At 34.9% G+C, this 23,886-nt stretch overlaps 1 protein-coding gene across 6 annotated transcripts in view; it reads left to right on the top strand.

Annotated features, from left to right (window-relative positions):
- The window catches only part of RUNDC3B (RUN domain containing 3B), a 194,730-nt gene that overhangs the window by 138,974 nt on the left and 31,870 nt on the right, over window positions 1–23,886 (top strand). For all 6 annotated transcript variants that reach the window (XM_031013231.3, XM_055346846.1, XM_019031632.3 and 3 more), the window contains 2 exons: window positions 6,615–6,783; window positions 13,817–13,974. In XM_031013231.3, the coding sequence (XP_030869091.1) occupies window positions 6,615–6,783; window positions 13,817–13,974 (327 nt within the window). The remainder of the gene's footprint in view (window positions 1–6,614; window positions 6,784–13,816; window positions 13,975–23,886) is intronic.

Genomic DNA, 23,886 nt, shown 5'->3' with positions numbered 1-23,886 from the left:
TGTTATTTTTCAACATTACATCTATGAAATTATAATTTCTGGCCTTGATTTCTTTAGTTCATGTCTTTCTGGTATTTTCTCTCTCTTCAGTTTTACCTGTTTGGTATTTATTTGTGTCCTTTTTAAGTGTAAAAAATTGTATTAGCACATTTAATTTAAGCAACATTCAACAAAGACAATAGTCAAAGATTATGTAAATTTAAAGACCAAATTGATATTTTTTGAAGGACTTCATAGTATCTGTGGTAAGACACATATAAGACTTGCTCCTTACATTCATTTTCAGTCTTCTGAGTTGACAGTTATACTGGGTCTAGTCTTTTACTATTTTGGTAATTTAACATGCTTATTTAATTTAAAGTATCAAATCAATAGCTTTATTAGCTATTAATTAACTTTAAGTCTCAAATAAATATCTTTATTCTTGAATGAGCTCTTTTGAAAAAATATTAGACTGAGGCAGGTACATGTACAGGTTTGTTACTTGGATATATTGCTTAATGGTGAGCTTTGGGCTTCTAGTGTAACCATCTCAAATAATGAACATTGTACCCAATAGGTAATTATATGACCTTTATCCCCTCCTCAGTCTCCCCACTTTTAGAGTCCCTAGTGTTTATTATTTCCATCTTTATGTCCATGTTTACCCATGTGAGAATATGTAGTATTTGATTTTCTGTTTCTGAGCTATCTCACTTAGGATAATTGGCCTCCAGGTCCATTCATGTTGCTGAAACAGGACACAATTAATTTCATTCTTCTTTCTGGCTAAATAGTATTCCACCATGTATATATAAACCACATTTTCTTTATTCAGTATTTTATTGATGAATACTTAGGTTGATTCAATACATTTGCTATTGTGAATAGTGCTGTGATAAACATACAAGGGAGAGTGTCTTTTTGATACAATGATTTATTTTCCTTTGAGTAGGAAATCCCAATTCATCTGGTCCTATGCTCTTTTTTGTTGGGAGATGTTTTTTTAATTACTGATTCATTTTGATGACTTTATATTGGTCTGTTCAGGATTTCTGTTTCTTCCTGGTTCAATCTTGGGAAGTGTAGGATTCAGAAATTTTTTTTCTAGGTTTTCTAGTTTGTGCACATAAAGAGGCTCATAAAAATCTTTGATAATCTTTTGTATTTCTGCAGTATCAGCTGTAATGTAACCGTTATTTCTGATTGTGCTTATTTTAATTTTCTCTTGTTTTTTCCATTGTTAATATAGCTAGTGGTCTATTAATTTTTTTAACCTTTCAAAAAACCAACTTTTCATTTAATTGATCCTTTGGGTTGATTTTTTTTTGTCTCAGTTTCATTCAGTTCTGCTCTGATGTTTGTTATTTCTGTCTTCTGCTACCTTTGAGTATGGTTTGTCCTCATTTTTCTAGTTCCTTGAAGTGTAACATTTGGTTGCTAATTTGAGATCTTTCTATCTTTTTGATGTTGGCATTTAGTGCTATAAACTTTCCTCTTAGCCCTGTTTCTGCCATATCCCAGAGGTTTTGATATATTATGTCTCTTCATTTGTTTCAAAAAGAATGTTGGATTTCTGCCTTATTTTGTTTACCCAAATGTCTTCCAGGAGCAAGTTGTTTAGTTTCTACATACTTGTGTAATTTCGATGGTTCTTCATGGTATTGATTTCTAATTTTATTCCACTGTGGTCTGAGAAGATATTTGATATGATTTCAGTTTTTAAAAATTTATTGAGACTTGCTTTATGACCAACCATATGGTCAGTTTTGGAGAATATTCTCTGCACAGATGAGAAAAATATATATTCTGTGGTTATTGGGTAGCATGTTCTGTAAATATCTATTAGGTCCATTTGCTCTAGAGTCTAATTTAATTTGCTCTAGAGTCTAGAGTATTTTTTTTTCGATTTTCTGCCTCAGTAATCTGTCTAGTGCTATTAGTAGGGTGTTGAATTCCCTCACTATTATTGTATTACCCTATATCATTTCTTATGTCTAGTAGTATTTGTTTCATGAATCTGGGTGCTCCAGTGTTGGATGCATATATATTTAGAACAGTTAAATCTTCTTGTTGAATCAAACCCTTTATCATTATATGATGACGTTCCTTGTCTTTTTCACTGTTGTTGATTTAAAGTCTGTTTTGTATGATATAAGAATAGCTACTCTTGATCGTTTTGTTTTCCTGTTGCATGATACATCTTTTTCAAACTCTTCATTTTGAGTCTGTAAGTGTATTTACCTGTTAGGTGGGTCTTTGAAGATGGTTGGGTCTTGTTTTTAATCCAGCTTGTCAGCCTATATCTTTGTGAGGCCATGTGAGGTTCTGTTCCTGTCATAGTGTTGATAACTAGTTGCTTTGTAATCTCAATTGTGTAATTGCTTTATCGGCTGACTGAGCTTTGGACGTATGTACGCATTTATGATGGTGAGTATCATCCTTTTTTATGTTTAGAGCTCCTTTGATCATTTCTTGTAGGACTGGTCTAATCGTGATTAATTCCCTTAGTGCTTGCTTGTCTGGGGAAGGACTTTATTTCTTCTTCGTTGATGAAGCTTAGTTTGGCAGTATATAAAATTCTTGGCTAGTGTTTTTTCCTCTAAGAAGACTGAAAAAAGACCCCCAGTCTCTTCTGGCTCATAAGGTTTCTTCTGAGAAGTCTGTTGTTAATCTGATAGAATTTTCTTTATAGGAAATTCTTTTCTTTCTTTTCCTTTAGGAAATTTCTTTTCTTTCACGTTGACCTTGGATAGTCTGATGATCATATGCCTTGGTGGTGTTGATTTTGTATAGTATCTTTCAGGTGTTCTCTGAATTTCTTGTATCTGAATGGCTATATTTCTAGCAAGATCAGGAAAATTTTCCTGAATTATTCCCTCAAATATTTTTTCCAAACATTTTACTTTTTCGTCTTCTCTCTCAAGAATACCCAAAAGTTGTAGGTTTGGTTGCTTTACATAATCTAATGTTTCTTGAAGGCTTTGTTGATTTTTAATTTTTTTCTTTTTTTTCTGACTGTGTTAATTAGAAAAATCAATCTTCAAGCTCTGAAATTCTTTCTTTTGCTTGGTCTTTTCTACTGGTGAAGCTTTCAAATGTATTTTGAAATTCCTTCAGTGAATTTTTCATTTCCTCAACTTCTGTTTGGTTTTTAAAAATATCTACCTAACTCATCTTTCAGATCCTGAATTGTTTTTCTGATCTCTTTGTGTTGTTTCCCAACCTTCTCTTAGATCTCATTTAACTTCCTTATAATCTACATTTTGAATTCTTTATTTGTCATAACAGAATTTTCATTTTGGTTAGGATCTATTCCTAGAGAACTAGTGTAATCCTTTGGAGATGTCAAAACACTCTATCCTTTTGTGCTGCCAGAGTTCTTACACTAATTCCTTCTAATCTGAGGAAGCTCCCTTAAGGATGTGACTGTTAGGTATATTGTCTAAGATCATTTGGCTTCATTTCTAGTTGCTTTCAGGAAGCCAAGACTCTGTATGAGTCCATGGTTATAGATAGCTTTTTTTGCAGTGGCTTTCTCAAATGTTACTTGTCGTAGCAATGTATTGGTCATATGATCCAACTCACTATCTTCTGCAAGGCTGAGAGTGTGTAGGTCCCAGGGCACTTATCTCATAACTTAGCACTATGCCCTTCTATCCTCAGATTTCTTTATTTGGTGATGCAGTTCAATCTCCAGTTCAGTAAGTTGCACTTCAGAGTAAGAGCCAGCTTTCCCTGGGGTATGCTGATGACAAGTGGTAGCACCAGCCCCAACATATGGCGGGGGTAGTTCATGATAGGTTGCACTGAGGTCTCTGGGGATGGGAGTTGAGAGGACTGCATCAGCTCCTTGTCCTAGGCAGGTAGGAATGCAATCAGCTTCCCTGTCACACCCTTGTCACAGGGCTTGCAACTTTCAGTTTAGATAGACACTATCTTTATCTCTAGGCCACAGTGCAACTGAGGTTTGTGGAAAATGCCTGTCTGTCTACTACCAACAAAATAACCCAAGGGAGAAAACTTTTCACCCAGCCGAAAACAAACAACTCTGCTGGCGATCTGTACTCTATTGCAGGAATGCTGCCACTCTGTGTAGGGACAGGGAGGTGAGTCCTACCCTTTATTTAAGCCCAGGTGATAGGCACACTTTTAGTGGAGAATAGTACTGTCTCCAAGTGTGCCTGTGTCAACCTCTAGTAAGAAAAGCCTTCGCTGCATCTGCAGTAGTAGGTCAGGGCACAGGAGAAGGGCACAGTCACCCATCTTGTCACAAATGTGGGGTTCTCAGGCAGGAGAGAAGTTGCAATCTGGTTCCTTTGTCCCAGTGAGTGTTTTGGTGGGCTGCACCTCTCCCTCCCCTAGGAGTGGCCCACACCGAGGACTAGATCTCCAGGGATCCTGCAGCTCCCCAGGGTCCTGATGGTCCCCTCTGGTTGCAGATTCAGAGAAGGCTCTGAGAAATGTTTGTGGGGAATCTGGTGATGAAGTGACACAAGGGCTGAGATTCCCTGAGCAGGGTAGTAGCCCACAGTGGTTGCACAACGAGTATCGCACCTACTGCTTCAGCTCAGGTTTGGGGGCAATGTGAGCCCAGCTGCACAAGCTGACCACCTGGTGCTCTGCCCACAGGATGTCTCCAGATTACTATTGGCAGAATTGCCCAGGTTTGCAGGGGCAGAGGGGCTCTCTGACAATTCACTTCTCAGCAGTTTGTCACATTGGTGAGGGGTGCAAAGAAATGCCCCTACTTACCCTTTCTATGGGACTCCAAGTTCCTTAATGGTCAGTCTCTCCCAGGCTCTTGCTGCCTTCCTTTTCTGCCTCCCAGCTGTTTCCTGCATGGTCTCCAACAGGTTTCAACACTCTTATCTCAACTTTCCACTCAGGCTGTGATTATTCATCTATAAATTTGATCTGCTTTCTGATGTATCTAGTCAGCTATCTTGGGAAAAAACTTGAATGAACTCTTTTTTTTTCAATTATGATAGAATCAGAAATCCCAAATATTTAGAAAAACCATATGTATTTTATAGATCACTCATTATTGTCCAACCACCACCACTCCTTTTTTTGAGACAGAGTCTTTCTGTCACCCAGGCTGGAGTGCAGTGGCACAATCTCAGCTTACTGCAACCTCTACCTCCTGGGTTCAAATGATTCTTATGCCTCAGCCTCCCATGTAGTTGGGATTACAGGCATGTGCCACCACGCCCAGCTATTTTTTTTTTTTTTTTGTATTTTTAGTAGAGACAGGTTTTCACCATGTTGCCCAAGCTGGTCTTGAACTTATGGCCTCAAGTGATCTGCCCACCTTGGCCTCCCGAAGGGCTGGTATTACAGGAATGAGCCAATATGCCCAGCCCCTTATATAATTGTCTTAACTGGACCTGAACATCTGGTGTTTGGCTATTGAGTTTAACTCATTTAAATTGTGTGTGATTACTTTTGTACTAGGGTTTATTTCTGCCATCTCCTTTTTTGTTTTGAATTTTCTTTGGCAGGTTTGGTTGTTTTTTGTTTTGTTTTGTTTTGTTTGCTCCTTCATTTGACAGATTGTAGTTTATTTGAATACTCTCAAGGTAATACAGACTATTTTTATGCTTCTACTTATTTGTTAATATAATTGCTCATATTTAAAATTTTATTTTTCCATGTTTATTTTTAAGTATATTAACACCAGTATTTTTCTTCTTTTTTTAAATTATACTTTAAGTTCTGGGATATATGTGCAGAACGTGCAGGTTTCTTACATAGTTATACATGTGCCATGGTGGTTTGCTGCATCCATCAACCCATTATCTAGGTTTTAAGCCCTGCATGCATTAGGCATTTGTCCTAATGCTCTCCCTTCCCTTGCTCCCCACCGCCGACAGGCCCCGGTGTGTGATGTTCCCCTCCCTGTGTCCATGAATTAACACCAATATTTTTCTTCTAAATTGGACCATCATCTTAGCACATTTTTATCTCTATTGAGTTTCTCTTCTACCATTTTTTTCACCTTATGCTCTGCTTCTGTTCTATAGTCATATCCTGAGGAATTTTAGATATGGATTGTGATAGATGTTCTCTCTGCTCTACCTCTGCTTGTCCTTGTTCCCCTCAGTAGGAAATGCTTAGGAGTAACTGGATCTTCTGAACCTGTTGTTATCTTCTCTTTGCTAAAGCTGAGCTGATCTTGACACACTACCCTGTATTATACCCCACTGTTATTAGCTGGAACTGCTGTTGTCTGCCTTGTATTGAAGATTGAGCAGGCAGCAATCCACTTCGGGCAGTGAAAAGAACCCAGTTAGAAGGCTGTTTCCAGCCCATCTAGAGTTTCTGTTTCTCTTCTCTGGGAATCTTTTCTCTCTCTTTTGGGCATTCTTGGTTTATATCTTAATACCTTATATCTGTAAACCCACTTGAACTTCTGTAGTATCTCTAGGGTTGGTTTCCGAGAGGGAGTCAGCAGCCCATGCTAACTTGCCATTTTTTTTTCAGGAAGCTTAAATCTTTATAATATCATTATAATTCTGTATTTAGTACTAAATATTTTCAAATTTGTTCACCGTAGCTTGCAAATGTAAAAGTGTTTAAGAATCAAGTTGGAACATATTTTTAACTTTTTTTTTAAATTTTGATCTTCCCAGTTCTGATAGTATCAGCAGTGATGAGGAGGAGCTAAGGACTTTGGGAAGCAGTGGTAGTGAAAGCAGTACTCCAGAGAATGTCGGACCTCCTTTCCTCATGGATGAGAACAGTTGGTTCAACAAGTGTAAGCGAGTTAAACAAAAATATCAGCTTACCCTGGAACAGAAGGTATTTTAAAATTATCAAAACATACTTAATTTTATTCTAGTTATTGCCTTTGAACTGTGACTGCCAAAATATTTTTTAACTGAATAAAATTATTTATCCATTGCTGCTTCTCTTCTGTTTTTGAATTGTCCTCCTCTTAATGAAAAATCAGGCAACTGTAGAAGATACTTTTGTTTGTTGAACTTTTTCCAATTTTATGTTTTAACATAAAAACAAGCCATTATTTTAATAAGCAGCTTAATTTATGTATTTGAGATTTTAGTTTCTATGATAAATTTTATAAAAGATGATTGGTTTGTGAAAATGCAGTGATTGCCTAAGCAAGTACATCTGTTTTTTTGAAAATTAGATATTTTAGCAGCTCTTGTGTGTTAAGCACTGTAGTAGGCAAAGTGGAGTATATAACAGAAAGAAAACAAACTCTATTATTTTAAGGAGTTTGTAACCATTACTTTTTTTACTGTATTTTCTATTTTTCTCTTTTCGTCTTCTTTTAATATCATTATTCATAGATGATATATATATATAAGGAAAGCCCAATGGAATTAGTGATAGAAATATTCAAAAAATTAAAAATGCAGTGGGGAAATTGTCATAATTTTTTAAATATAAATAATTTTATCTATACAGATAGCTATTTGGTTAGAAAATATTTTTAAATCCAAATTACATAGCTATAAACATTTGCATAATGCATATGAAGAAAACTTTTCATGCACTATTAAAGGAGACTTGTGGTACCAGCAAGAATTCAGACTAAGATAATCTGAAAGTATCTACATTGCAAAAATATGAAAATGCTGAGTAGAATACAATTTTTTAAAAGATTCATTCAGAGCTACTCTCTCAAGAAAAGGAACTCACTAGGGATCAGAAACATAGACCTAACACAAGAAGAATATGTGCATATGTTAGAGAACTGTAGGCCCCAGGGATGGGGGTGAAGGCATAATTCCTTAACCTAGAAACTTGCATTTTAACACCAACAGTGAAACAGCAGGTATAGGTCCCTGTCATTCAAGGTGGAAATTGAACCTAGAATGTAGGAGTGAGGTGCAAAATGGCAGAGTAAACAAATAAATTTGTAGAGAAAGCTTGATTACATGAAATAGCAAAAATAATGACCAATATGGGGTGACATTGGTACACTGAAATATGTTTAACTGGCTCTTTTAGAGGAGATGGAGGCAGAAGCCCTCATTTGTAGTGTTTGCCAATTTTTCTGGGATAAATACTGCCATCATGGCCAATTTAAAGCAACCAATATGACATCACTGAATGCAAAATTGGGAAGAGATGCACAGTAGAACAGCATTCCATAGTATTTCTACTAAGATAGATGAAATAGATGTAAATGGCTGTCAGAACATAGATAATAGTTAAAATACGGTGAAATAATTAGAAAGTGATGAATTTTGAGAAGTTATTACCTTTGTGTTTAATATAATTTACTTAGTTGTAAATTTATATAATTTAATGTTTAATAACAGCAATGTTTAACAACTGACTTAAATTTCTGAAATTTAACAATCAGTTCTCGAGAGCCTATACAAGCCAGCTACAGGCCACCACTGAGAGTATGAAAGCAGAGCAGAACTAAAACACTGACTAAAAATATCAGAAAGAGTCAGAGATGCACAGTAGAACACCATTACATAGTATTTCTACTAAGATAGATGAAATAGATGTAAATGACCATAAGAACATAGATAATAGTTAAAATATGGTGAAATAATTAGAAAGTGATGAATTTTGAGTAGTCTTTTGAGCTAGTCTTTTGAGGTCTTTGTAATATAGTGAAGGTGGTTAGAGACATTTTTTAATGTGTGTGCCTGTTTCCAAAATTAACATTTAGAAGTTGCAATTAAGAGAATAGAAGTAGAATGTTTAATTTTCAAACCAGTAGAGGGAAAGAAAAGAAAAAAGGAAAGCTTGATCGATATAATAGAAGGGAGCACATTAGAAAAAATAAGGATAGTGAAAAGAGAACACAAAATGCAAATTACATATAACCAGAAGAGTCAACACCACCATAAAAGTAAATGGCAGAAACTTGCCAGTTAAGATAAACTCTTAGATTTATTGAAAAATAATTATAAAATTTAGCTGTATGCTATTGATAAGAGAGACACATAACACATGACATAAAAAGTTGAAACTAGGGGGATAAATATACTAGATAGATACTAACTAAAAGAATTTTGTGTCAATATCATTAAACATAGACATTAAGGCAGAAAGCATTATTAAGACTAAAGAAAGACATTGCCTTTTTTAAAAAGTAAGCATTCACCAGCTGGGCCCGGTGACTCACGTCTGTAATCCCAGCACTTTGGGAGGCTGAGGCGGGCGGATCACGAGGTCAGGAGTTGGAGACCATCCTGGATAACACAGTGAAACTCTATCTCTACTAAAAATACAAAAAATTAGCCAGGCATGGTGGCGGGCACCTGTAGTCCCAGCTACTTGGGAGGCTGAGGCAGGAGAATGGCATGAACCCGCGAGGCGGAGCTTGCAGTGAGCGGAGATCGCACCACTGCACTCCAGCCTGGGCAACAGAGCAAGACTCCGTCTCAAAAAAAAAAAAAAAAAAAAGTAAGCATTCACAAAGTATATATATCAGTGCTGGACTTACATATATTTAACAATATATCCATGAAAAATATGGAGCAAAAATTAATTAAATGTCCAGAATAAATTGGTAATTCCATAATTATAATGAGAAATTTTAATGTCTTTCAGAGTAATTTATAGATTGAACGGATATAGTGAACTTCGATTAACACAATTAATAAACCTGATCTAAAATATATTAAATATTAACAATTAGAACATATAACCTTTTCAAGCATATATGGAACAGCTATAGTGGAGTTTTTTTTGTTTGGTTTGTTTTGTTTTTGTCTTGTTTTGTTTTGTTTTGTTTTGAGATGGAGTCTCGCTTTGTCACCCAGGCTGGAGTGCAGTGGCGCGATCTTGGCTCGCTGAAACCTCCACCTCCTGGGTTCAAGTGATTCTCCTGCCTCAGCCTTCCGAGTACGTAGGACTACAGGCATGTGACACCACACCTGGCTAATTTTTGTATTTTTAGTAGAGACGGAGTTTCACGACGTTGGCTAGGCTGGTCTCTAACTCCTGACCTCAAGTGATCTGCCCACCTCGGCCTCCCAAAGTGCTGGTATTATAGGCATGAGCCACCGCACCCGGCCAATCTTTTTATGGAGCACACTAGGTCACAAAACAAATGTCCACAAATACCAAAGAAATGATACAATATTATCATTTTAGTATAACTTTTATACTAATGTAAGGTCATGTGAATAGTGCAGTAAAGTTAGATATCAATACAAAAAGTTTAGCACCACCCACATGCCACTCATGAAATTAAAGAAAAAATTGTCTGAATTATAGGTCAAAAAAATTGAGGAAATAGAATACTTTAAAATGAATGAGAATGAAAATAATGCATATTAACGTTGTAAGTTGCCACACAACTTGTATAGTACTTGTAGAAATACTTAGATATTTAGAAAAGAAACAATGAAAATTAAAGAGATAAGTATCCAAGAAGTAGTCAAAGAACAACCAAACCAGTTCAAAAAGAAGGAAAGTAATAAAATAATAGATATTGGTGAAGTAAAAAAGAAACAGAATTAACAAAACCAAGAGATAATTATTTGCAAAAATTAATGAAATAAATTCTAGCAAGAATAATTTTTTTAAAAAATTAAGACACAGAGAATCTTAAGAATGGAAGAATAGACAGCACGACATAAATGTGGGAGAAACTCTCCCAATAATTATTAGAGAATATTTTAATAATTTTATGATAATACCTTGCAAAACAAAGAATTTTTATAAATACTACTTATCAAAACTCATATATAGCCATTTAACAAATTGAAAAAATAGTTTAAAATCTTTCCAGTCCCCTGCCAAAAAAAACTATTATGTATTGTTTTGGTGACTCTACCAAATACAGTCATGCACTACATAATAATGTTTTGGCCAACAATGGGCCATGTATATGAGGTGGTCTCATAAGATTATAATGGAGATGAAAAATTCCTATCACTTAGTGATGTAGCCGTGGTGATGTTGTAACACAATGCATTACTCATGTGTTTGTGGTGACGCTGGTGTAAATAAACCTATTGCCCTGCCAGTCATTTAAAACTAGCATATACAATTATGGAAAGTATATAATACTTGATAATGATAAGAAAATACTATGTTACTGGTTTACGTATTTACTATACAATACTTTTTAGTCATTATTTTTAAATGTACTCCTTCTACTTAAAAAACAAAAAAGTTAAATGTTAAACAGCTTCGGGCAGGTCTTTTAGGAGGTAGTCCAGCAGTAGGCATTGTTATCATGGGAGATGACAGCTCCATGTGTTAATGCTCCTCAAGTCCTTGCAGTTGGACAAGAGGTGGAGGTGGAAGACAGTGATATTGATGATCCTGACCCTGTGTTGTAGGCCTAGGCTAATGTGTGTGTTTGTGACTTCGTTTTTAACAGAAAAGTTTAAAAAGTTAAAAAATTTTAAAAATGTTTCAATAGAAAAAAAGCTTATAGAATAAGGATGTTAAAAAGAAAATGTTTTTGTATAGCTGTACAATGTATGTTTTAAACTGTTATTACAAAAGAGTCAAAAAGATTTTTAAAAATTTGTAAAGTAAAAATGTTATAGTAAGCTAAGGTTAATTTTATTACTGAAGAAAGGAAACTTATAAAAATAAATTTAGTGTAGCCTAGGTGTACAGTGTTTATAAAGTCTACAGTAGTGTACAGTAGTTGTAGGCCTTTACATTCACTAACTACCCACTCACTGACTCACTTTGAGCAATTTCCAGTCCTGCAAGTTCCATTTCACAGTAATGGCCTACATAGTTGTGCCTTTTTTAAAAAAAATATTTTATACCATATTTTTACTGTCCCTTTTCTATGTTTAGATATATAAATACTTGCTATTGTATTACAATTGCCTACAGTACCCAGTATAGTAACATGCTGTACAGGTTTGTAGCCTAGGAACAATAGGCTGTACCATCTAGCCTAGTTGTGTAGTAGACTCTGTAATGTTCATAGGTTGATGTAAGTACACTCTGTAATGTTCATAGAATGGCAAAATTGCTTAGCAGCACATTTCTCAGAACATATCCCCATCATTAAGTGGCACACAACTGTAGGAGTGATCCCTATTTTATATGGACTGTTCCTGAGAATAGAAAAAGAAGGAATAGTTTTCAATGAATTTAATGAACCCCAGTATAACTCTTATACTAACATAAGATCATGTGAATATAATATCAAGTGGGAATGTGATTAGTATAAAACCAATAGTAAGAACAATTACTACAATGGCAATATCAATAGCAGTATCTAGTAAATGTGAAGATATGCATGGCCTATATCCTAGGAATTCTACTCCTAGATATATCTCCTCGAAACTCTTGGATGTGCACACCAGGAGACATAACAGAGTGTGTTCACAGCAATATTGTTTATATTAAGGAAAACCCAAAGTGATCCAAATGGTCATTGAGAGAACAGTGACAGAAGAGTGAATAAACTGCAATATTCATACAATGGAATACTATACAGTTTTTAGAGCAAATGAACTATAGCTAGGCTCATCAATATAGACAAAACATTTTCAAAAGGATATTGACAAAACCAAGCAAAACTAAACAACGTATTGTTTAAGATGACACATATTTGTAGTAAAACTGGAAAGAAAAGTAAAGAGATAATAAACACAAATCTAGGGTATTGTTACCTTTGAAGAGGAGACAATCAAGGAAGGCATTATATTGACTTTTAAAGTATTGGTGATTAATCTAGGTGGTGGATATGTGAGTATTCTTTAATTACTAATGTTTATGAATATATATTATTTATATTAAGCTGCATATATATGAAATATTCATTTATAAAAATTAACTTTAACTTCTGAGATTTTATTATAGAATAACAAACATTTGAGAATTATCAGGAAAAAAATATAAAAAATAAGCTCTTGAAGAATAGTATTACCTACTCTTAACATGTATCATAAATCTAAAATAGGTGAAAGTTGATTAATGACACATGAATAGGGTAACATGTAATAGAAGAATACTTTAAAAGATTCTAATTAATAATCCTTAGAGGAATTTGAAAGTACATTGCAACTAAAAAGAATAGAATGCCATGGGAAGAGAACAATCAGAAAACAGGAAAGAGATTTTGAAAATTAAATATATGATTTCCTGAATTCAGAAATTCAGTACAAAGGGTTTGAGGATAAATTCAATAAGTTTTTCCAGAAAGCAGGGCAGAAGGACAAAGAGAAAGTAAAGAGTAAAAGGTTAAGAGATTATTCCAAGAAGTCTTATATCTATTACGTGTTTACTAATAATAATAGCTAGTAATTATACATTGCATGCAGTGTACCAGACACCGTTCTAAGCAATTTATCTGTATTGATTCATTTAATCCTACCAACTAGGATACTCTGATGGGTCCTGCTTTTTTAGATGGTGAAACTGTGGCACAGAGAGCTTAAGTAACTTGCCCAAGGACACATAGCTGATAAGTGGTAAAACTGGAATATGACACTAGGCCAGCCGGCCTAATCAAAATTATACTACCTCTCACTAACGTATTAATGCTAAAATGTTAATGTCTATGTGTTTTTGAAAAATAATCACAAAGAAGCAACTTTCTAATTGGTCATTCTGTTTTTAGGGCTTTATTTTGAAGCTAGGAGTTATGCAATTGTTGTGAAGCTTAGAAATTACAATGTTTTAACTAAGTTTTGCCTCAAATTACAGTTTCTCAAACTTTAGAGTTTTAAATAATGGAGAATATATGTTAAATTTTTATATTCAATTAAGACAAATTTTTTACTAATTTATCAGTAATGCTTTGAAATTGTTTCATTACAATATAAATAGGAATAGCATTTAAGCTACTCAGCATTTATCTTCAGGATATGTATTAGAATTTTGCAGTTGCTATATCTTGATGATACTGGATTTCCAGGGTTACCTTGAAGAACTCTTACGACTTCGAGAGAACCAACTATCTGAATCTGTCTCCCAGAATAAAATACTACTTCAAAGGATTGAAGATTCTGATCTGGCTCATAAACTGGAGAAGGAACAATTAGAATATATAATTGTGGAGCTTCAAGATCAGCTGTAAGTACAAGACTTTTAGAAAAATGTTGGTAGTATGTAAACATTAAGACAAAATGTCGTGTTTTGATACAGGAGGCAAATTCCAACAAATCTTATTGCCTGTTAAATTCTTTTTCACCTACACTTTTTTGAAAGTTTACTTATGTTCTTGTTATTACAAAAGTAATCCATGTTAATTGCAGAAACTTAAAAAAATACAAGAAGAGGCCTGGTGCAGTGGCTTATATCTGTAATCCCCCCACTGGGGAGGCTGAGTTGGGCAGATTGCTTGAGCCCAGGAGTTAGAGATGAGCCCAGGAGTTAGAGACCAGCCTGGGTGACATGGCAAAACCCCATCTCTACTAAAAATACAAAATATTAGCTAGGCATGGTGGCATATGTCTGTGGTCCCAGCTACTCAGGAGGCTGAGGCAAGAGGATCACTTGAGTCCAGGAGGTCAAGGCTGCAGTGGGCACAGCACTCCACTCTGGCTGACAGAGCAAGACTCTGTCAAAAAAAAAAAAAAAAAAAAGGAATAAGAATAAGAAAATACAAGAAGAGAATAAACTTGCAAAGGTCAAGGATAAAGAAAGGGTCCTAAAAGCAGCAAGAGAAAAGGAACAAATAACATCCAAAGAGCTCCAATATGTCTGGCAGCAGACTTCTCAGTGGAAATCTTACAGGTCCGAAGAGAGTGGCATCACATATTTAAAGTACTGAAAGAAAAAAATTATGCTTAAATAGTATATCCAATGAAAATATCCTTCAAACGTGAAGGAGAAATAGACTTTCCCAGACACACAAAAGCTGAGGGATTTCATCAACACCAGACCTGTCCTACCACAAATGCTGGAGGGAGATCTTCAATCTTCATGAAAAGGATGTTAATGAGTAAGAAGAAATTATCAGAAGGTATAAAACTCACTGGTAATAGCCACAGAAAAACACAGACTATTATAGTACTATAACTGTGGTATGCAAACCACTCTTAAGTAAAAAGACTAAATGATGAACCAATAAAAAATAACTACAAGAATTTTTCAAGACATAGTACAGTAAGACATAAAGAGAAACAAAAATATAAAAAGCAGGGGGATAAAGTTAAAGTGTAGAGTGTTTATGTAATGAATGTCATCAGTTTAAAATAATGGGTTATAAGACAGAATTTGGAAGCCTGATGGTAACTACAAATTGAAAAACATAAAACAGATACACAAAAAATAAAATGCAAGAAATCAAACCTTAACACCAGAGAAAATCACTTTCACAAAAAGGAATACAGGAAGGATGGAAAGAAGAAAGAAAAGACCACAAAGCAACCAGAAAACAACAAAATGATAGGAGTAATCCCCTTCTTATAGATAACAACATTGAATGTAAAGAGACTAAACTCTCCAACGAAAAGACATAGAGTCACTTAATGGATGAAAAAACAAGACCCAAAGATCTGTTATCTATAAGAAACACACTTTACCTATAAAGATACACACAGAATGAAAATTAAGGGATGGAAAGAGATAGTCCATGCAAATGGAAACTGAAAAAAGAGCAGGAGTAGCTATACTTATATCAGACAAAATAGACTCCAATCCAAACTATAAGAAGAGAGAAAGAAAGTCCTTAATGATAAAGGGACCAATTCAGTAGGGGGCTATAATATTTGTAAATATACATGCAGCCAACACTGGAGCACTCAGATATGTAAAGCAAATATTATTAGAGCTAAACAGAGAGATAGATCTGAATACAATAATAGCTGGAGACTTTAACACCCCACCTTCAGCATTGGACAGATCTTTCAGATACAAAATCAACAAAGAAACATTGGATGTAATCTGCACTATAGACCAAATGGATCTCATAGATATTTACAGAACATTTCATCCAATGGCTAGAGAATACATATTCTTTTCCTTAGCACATGGATGATTCTCAAGGATACACCCTATGTTAAGTCACAAAACAAGTCTTAAAACATTCAAAAAAATTGAAATAGTATCAGGCATCTTCTCTAACCATAATGCAATATAACTAGAAATCAATAATGAGAAATTTTTGCAAACTGTACAAACACATGGAAATTGATATACTCCTGAAAGACCAGTGGGTCAGGAAGTAATTAAGAAGGAAATGAAAAAGTTTATTGAAACAAATGTTAATGGAAGCACAACATATCAAAACCTATGGGATACATTGAAAGCAGTCCTACGAGGGAACTTCATACCTATAAGTTCCTATATCAAAAAAGAAGAAAAACTTCAAATAAATAACCTAATGATGCATCTTAAAGAACTAGAAAGGCAAAAGCAAACCAAAATTGATGGAAGAAAAGAAATAATAAAGTGCAGAATAAATGAAATTGAAATGAAATGAAAACTATACAAAAGATTGATGAAAGAAAAAGTTGTTTTGAAAAGATAAACAAAATGGACAAACCCTTGCCGGACTAATGAAGAAAAAAGGGAGAAGACCCAAATAAATAAAATCAGAGATTAAAAAGAGAAGACATTACAACTGATTCTGCAGAAATTCAAAGGATCATTAGTGGCTACTATTAACAACTCTACATCAATAAATTGGAAAATCTAGAGGAAATGGATAAATTCCTAGTCACATACAACCTACCATTACTGAACCATGAAGAAATCCAAAACCTGAACAGATCAATAACTAGTAATGAGATTTAAACCATAATAAAAAGTGTCATAGTAAGGAAAACCCAAGGACCCAATGGCTTCACTGCTAAATTCCACCAAACATTTAAAGAAGAACTAATACCAATCCTACTCAACTAAAAATATAGAGGAGGAATGAATACTTCAAAATTCACTCTATGATACCAGAACCAGACAAAGATATATCAAAAAAAGTAAACTACAGGCCAATGTCTCTGAAGAATATTGATGCAGAAATCCTCAAAAGTATACTAGCAAACCAAATTCAACAATACACTAAAAATATCATTCATCATGACCAAGTGGGATTTATCTCAGGGATATAAGGATGGTTCAACATATGCAAAGCAATCAGTGTGATACATCATATCAATAGAATGAAGGATTAAAAACCATATGATCATTTCAATCATTGCTGAAAAAGCATTTGATAACATTCAACATTCCTTCATGATTTAAAAAAACACTCAAAAAACTGAGTTTTTTTTGAGAAGGAACATACCTCAAAATAATAAAAGCTATATACAACAGATCCACAGCTAGTATCATACTGAATGGGGAAAAAGTGAAAACCTTTCCTGTAAGATCTGGAGCACACATGAATATTTACTTTCACTGCTGTCATTCAATAATAGTACTGGAAGTCCTAGCTAGAGCAATCAGAGAAGGGAAAGAAACAAAGGTCATCCAAGTTGGAAAGAAAAAGGTCCAATTATCCTTGTTTGCAGATGATATGATCTTATATTTGGAAAAACTAAAGACTCCACCAAAAAACTATTAAAACTGATAAATTCAGTAAAGTTGCGGGATACAAAATCAACATACAAAAATTAGGAGCATTTCTATATGCCAACAATGAATTATCTAAAAATGAAATAAAGAAATGTAATCCCATTTACAATAGCCATAAATTAAATACCTAGGAATTACTCAAGGAAGTGAAAGTTCTCTACAATAAAAACTGTAAAACAGGCCAGGCGCAGTGGCTCACGCCTGTAATCCCAGCACTTTGGGAGGCTGAGGTGGGTGGATCACGAGGTCAAGAGATCAAGATCATCCTGGCCAACATGGTGAAACCCCATCTCTACTAAAAATACAAAAATTAGCTGGGTGTGGTGGCACATGCCTGTAGTCCTAGCTACTCAGGAGGCTGAAGCAGGAGAATTGCTTGAACCCAGGAGGCGGAGGTTTCAGTGAGCTAAGATCATGCCACTGCACTCCAGCCTGATGACAGAGCCAGACTCTGTCTAAAAACAAAACAAAACAAAACAAAACAAAAAAACCTGTAAAACACTAATGAAAGAAATTGAAGAGGACACCAAAAAATAGAAAGATATTCCATGTTCATGGATTAGGATAATTAATATTATTAAAATGTCCATAGTACCCAAAGAAATCTACAGATTCAATGCAATTCCTATCAAAATACCAATGAGAGTCTTTATAGAAATAGAAAAAAAAATCCTAACATTTTTATGGAACCACAAAAGACCCAGAATAGCTAAAGCTATCTTGAACAAAAAGAACACTGAAAGAATCACATTACCTGACCAGATTATACTACAGAGCTATCATAACCAAAAAAGCATGGTATTGACATTAAAAAAGTGTAGACCAGTGGAATATAATAGACAACCAGGAAACAAATCCACATACCTACAGTGATCTATTTTTGACAAAGTTGCCAAATAAATACACTGGGGAAAAAGACAGTGTTTTCTATAAATAAACCAGATATCCGTATACTGAAGAATGAAACTAGACCTGTATCTCTCACCATATACAAAAATCAAATCAAAATCAGTCAAAGACTTAAATAACTAAGACCTCAAACTATGAAGCTACTACAGGAAAACTTTGAAGACACTCTCCAGGACATTGGTCTGGGCAAAAACTTCTTGAATAATAGTGTCCCACAAGCATAGGCAACCAAAGCAAAAATGGACAAATGAGATCACATCAAGTTAAAAAGCTTCTGCATAGCAAAGAAAACAATCAACAAAGACACAACCCCACATAGTGGGAGAAAATATTTGCAAACTATCCATCTGACAAGGGATTAATAATCAGAATATAAGGAATTCAAACAACTCAATAGGAAAAAAATCAAATTATCTGATTAAAAAGTGGGCAAAAGATTTGAATTGATATTTCTCAAAAGAAGACATACAAATGGCAAACAGGCATATGAAAAGGTGCTCAACATCACTGATCATCAGAGAAATGCAAATCAAAATTACAATGAGATATCATCTCACCCCAGTTAAAATGGCTTCTATCCAAATAGGCAATAACAAATGCTGGCAAAGATGTGGAGTAAACTAAACCCTTGTACACTGTTGGTGGGAATGTAAATTAGTACAACCACTATGAAGAACAGTTTGGAGGTTCCTCAAGAAATTAAAAATAATGGCTGGGCATGGTGGCTCAAGCCTGTAATCCCAACACTTTAGGAGTCCAAGGCAAGTGGATCACCTGAGGTCAGGAGTTTGAGACCAGCCTGGCCAACACGGGGATACCCCGTCTCTACTAAACATACAAAAAAAAAAAAAAATAGGCATGGTGGCGGACGCCTGTAGTCCCAGCTACTCGGGAGGCTGAGGTAGGGAGAATTGCTTGAACTTGGGAGGTAGAGGTTGCAGTGAGCCAAGATCATGCCACTGCACTCCAGCCTGAGCGTCAAGAGTGAGACTTTGTCTCCAAAACAATAAATAAATAAAAATAAATAATGTTACCCCATGTGATCCAGCAATCCCACCCCTTGGTATATACCCAAAAGAAAGGCAGTCAGTATATTGAAGAAATATCTACACTCCCAAGTTTTTGCGTCATGATTTACAATAGCCAAGATTTGGAAGCAACCTAAGTGCCCATACACAGATGAATGGATAAAGAAAATGTGGTACTTATACATAATGGAGTACTATTCCGCCATAAAGAAGAATGAGATCCTGTTATTTGCAACAACTTGGATGGAATTGGAGGTCACTGTGTTAAGTGAAATAAGCCAGGCAGAGAAAGAAAAATATTCCATGTTATCACATATTTTTGGTATATAAAAATCAAAACAATTGAACTAATGGACATAGAGAGTAGGAAGATGTTTATCAGAGCCTGGGAAGAGTACTGAGGGGAGTTGGGGATGGAAGTAGGGATGGTTAATGGGTACAACAAAACTAATTAGAATGAATAAGACCTAGTATTTGATAGTACAACAGATTATAGTCAATAATAATCTTATTTTATATTTAAATATAACTAAAAGTAAAATCGGATTGCTGGTAACATAAAGGATAAAAGTTTAAGGGGCTGGCCCTACTCTTCATGATGTGATTATTACACAATGTGTGCTTGTATCAAAATGTCTCATGTACGACATAAAAACATAACATCTACTCTGTACCAACAAAAACTTTAAAAAGAAAGAAATTCTGGAGGCCAGAAGGCAGTGGGCAAATTTTTCAATGTGCTAAAAGAAAAAAACTGTCAACCATGTTTCATATAGCCAGCAAAACTGCCCTTCAAAAATAAGAGAGACGTTAAGGTGTTCCCGGATAAATATAAGCTGAAGAAATTCATTACTACTAGACCTGCCTTGCAAGAGGGAGTCCTGCAAGGTAAAATTAAAGAACACCAGACAGTAATTTAAAGCTGTATGAAGAAATAAATGTATCAGTAAGGATATACCATGGATAATTATAAAATCTTGTATTGTGACAATGGTTCGTAACTCAACTTTTGCTTTCTCTTAAGAGACTAATACATTTAATGAAAACAATTATTAGTCTAAAAGCTAATTTGGTTTGTAACTCCACATTTTGTTTTCTACATAATTTATGGGACTAATGTGTTTAAAAGTAATATTAGTTTATGTTTGGGGGCACGAAGTGTATAAAGATGTAATTTTGTGACAGTAATGGAAAAGTTTGGGGACATAGCTGTAAAGGAGCAGAGTTTAAAGAATATAAAATATGAATAACTTTATATATAGACTGCATCATAAAATAATATCCTGAATAGATTTGGTTAAATAAGTACATTATTAAAATTTCTGTTTCTCTTTAATGTGGGTACTAGAAAATTAAACTTTTAAAGTCATTTCTGATGGGTTTCTGGGTGTTTCTGATGGGCAGTCAGGGCTGAGAACTGCTGCTCTATGGGGCTGGGTTAAATTTAAGTTTACATTTTTTTAGCAGGAGTATTTTATAGATGATGCTGTGGACTTCACATTGTATCATATTTGAAGCACACTGGTTGTCCCACTTTTAGTGATTATAAGATCAGGCAGTGGATTCAGGTGGTGACAGCCTAGTTTCTCCTATGGAAAAGTTCCTGTCAGCCTTTCATTTAATGGCTTAATTGGGTGAGCATTGCCTAAAGTAGTTGATTAATTAGGGTTTGTAAAGGGTGATTTCCCAGCTGTTAGTCATTTCATACTTATTGTCTGGAATTAACTATAAAGAAGAACTTTCCCTCGTCAGTTAGGGTTTTTTGGTGGTTGCCCTGAAATTCAGTTCTTATGGAATATTGTTAAGTTTTAGAGTAAGACACTGATGTCCTGCCTCTTTTTAATAGTTTCTAATGAGATGATGATTTTTGTTTCTTATTTTTCCTCCTTTTATTATTTTGAACTTGTTACAGTTAGAATTCTTTTACAATGCGAATTAACTTACACAAGATTTATAAATAAAGGGATGATGTCAATGTAGCAAGGAAATCCCTTGATTCATAGGTTAATGTGTCTCAACAAGTGACAGCAGCTGAATCAAAATACACAAATACAGTCAAATACTGCAAGCCACCAACAGATGGCATTCTCTCATTGTACATTATCACCTTGCATTCCACTGGTTTCATTTAACTAAGACTTGGAGGTGCTTGCTCTGTATTTACTCCATCTTTGTGCGTTTTTCCCTTGCCTTCATGGCAAGCCTCAACCCCAGCATCCTCAACCCTTCCTTACTCTTCTGTCAAAGGCTTTCAGTTTGTTGTTGTTAAAATCCAGATTTATTGCAATATTTCTTTTCTGTATAGAAATTTAACAAACCTTTAAAATTGAGTTTGTAATTTTATTAGCATTCTTATTGTTTTCCTCTGTGTTCTAGTTAGAAAGATGATTAGGTTTCGAATTGTCATCTTCTGATCCTGACCTCCCCATAGGTCACCCATTTTCTGTATGATATTGCAAAACACTTCTTGTTTGTTTTGTTTGTTCCTGCATTATAGTAGAAATGTTTTTATTGTGCTTCTATCACTTACATTTCTTTTTATTTTTGATGCTCAAATTGCCCCATTTTTGTCTAACTGAGGCTCCTTCATGTTGAATCTTGTGTCCTTCTAATATGAACCATTTGTTTTTGATAACTCTTACTTTCTAGCACAAGATATCCCAAGCTCATCTTGTATATTTAGTGCCCCACGCCTGCATCATTCACTCCTCTAAGGAGCCAGGGTTTATTTTACATTTTAAAATGGGGCTAATAATGAGTCACTTGATTTTTTTTAAGTTCTAAATTACTCATTAATGTCTCTTTCTTCTTAAAGGATAGTGTCAAGTTCTAAATAGCAGCCAGGGTTGAAAACCATTGCCGCTTTCAGAGACTTGTTTAGATTTAGGTTTAACTTTTTGGGCAAGAATATTTCATTGGTAAATAGGTAAATAACTTATAATTTTTGGACATCTGTCTCCTTTTAAGGTTGCTTCTTTCAGTATGTTTTCTTTAAAGGGAAATAATTGTAAAGTTATATAAAGTAAATCTTTATCCCATGACTATGTCTAAAGTTAAAAAAGAAAATAACAGGAATGAAGAACATTGTAATATTAATTTATGAAGAAGTTAGGATATTCACAAGCCATATACACATTTTCCAATTCCAGGAAGCTTTAAATGAATAAAGAAGAAGAAATTCTCATTACTCCTCTTGGTATTAAATTGCTTTTGTAACTTCTCTGATATTGTTTTATTAACAGATATTTATTGAGAAAGTATGGTGAGTCAGGCCCAGTTCTAGGTGCTGGTGATTCAAGAATGAATTAAACATATAGTTCCTACCCTTATAGAGTTTATGCTGAGTAGAGGGCAAGGACCAACGATAAACAGATAGCATCTGTCAGATACCTCTTCCAAAGTAGTAAAGAGAAGCTGGAGGTAGGCAGTTCTGTTTTCCTGCTTTTCCTAAGGGAGTCAGGGGTTAGAGTATATGTAACACCTTTATCTTTGGTGACTTTCCCTTTCTTTGACCTTCAGTAATTGCTACCTAGGTATTCTTTCCATTAACATAAAATTCTATATTACTATAGTTATTTTCATGAAGATTGATAGCCTGTGATTTTCTCAGTGTGCCGTGTCACAAATAGTACTGGAGCACATTTAAGTACTCACAAGCAATACTGGAGTACATCTTAAGAATTACACAAGGCCAGGCGCGGTGGTTCATGCCTGTAATCCCAGCACTTTGGGAGGCTGAGGTGGGTGGATCACGAGGTCAAGAGATCAAGACCATCCTGGCCAACATGGTGAAAGCCCGTCTCTACTAAAAGTACAAAAATTAGCTGGGCATGGTGGCGTGTGCCTGTAGTCCCAGCTACTCAGGAGGCTGAGGCAAGAGAATCACTTGAACCTGGAAGGCGGAGGTTGCAGTGAGCCAAGATCGTGCCACTGCACTCCAGCCTGGGTGACAGAGCGAGACTCCGTCTCAAAAAAAAAAAAAAAAAAGACAAAAAAAAAGAATTACACAAATCAGACAGTAAGTGGTAAGTGGAAAATTACAACAATTTGCTATATTGCTGATGCTAGTAATTTTTCTAGCATCAGAATTGCTCACTCACACTTTCAAAACTTTCCTCATAGCCCAAGGGCTTTAAATATATTGTCTTATCAAAATTAAAAATTACTTCAGGTCATGGACCTTTGGAGTTGCATTGGAATACTTGGAACCACAGATGTTACATCCTTAGATTTCAGGGGTTAGATCCTTATACATGTTCAACAGCTGAAAGTATAACCACATCATGAGCATTGGCACAGCATCTGGGGTGAGGAAGAAGCAAAATAGAGGGGAGAGGATAACCTTCAAGCCTGGAGCCACAAGAAAAAGAATCAAATAAACGAACAAGAGAATAACTTTGAATTGGCTAAGTATTACTATCAAAGTCTAGAATATGGATTTCTAGATCTTTTAGAAGACCTCGTACCACATTTTCTTTGTTCACTCACTATTGATGGGCACTTAAGTTTATTCCATAACTTGGCTGTT

The sequence above is a fragment of the Gorilla gorilla genome, chromosome 6 (genome assembly GCF_029281585.2).
Source record: "Gorilla gorilla gorilla isolate KB3781 chromosome 6, NHGRI_mGorGor1-v2.1_pri, whole genome shotgun sequence".
Lineage (NCBI taxonomy): Eukaryota > Metazoa > Chordata > Mammalia > Primates > Hominidae > Gorilla > Gorilla gorilla.
This window is presented reverse-complemented; position numbering and strand designations above follow the sequence as displayed.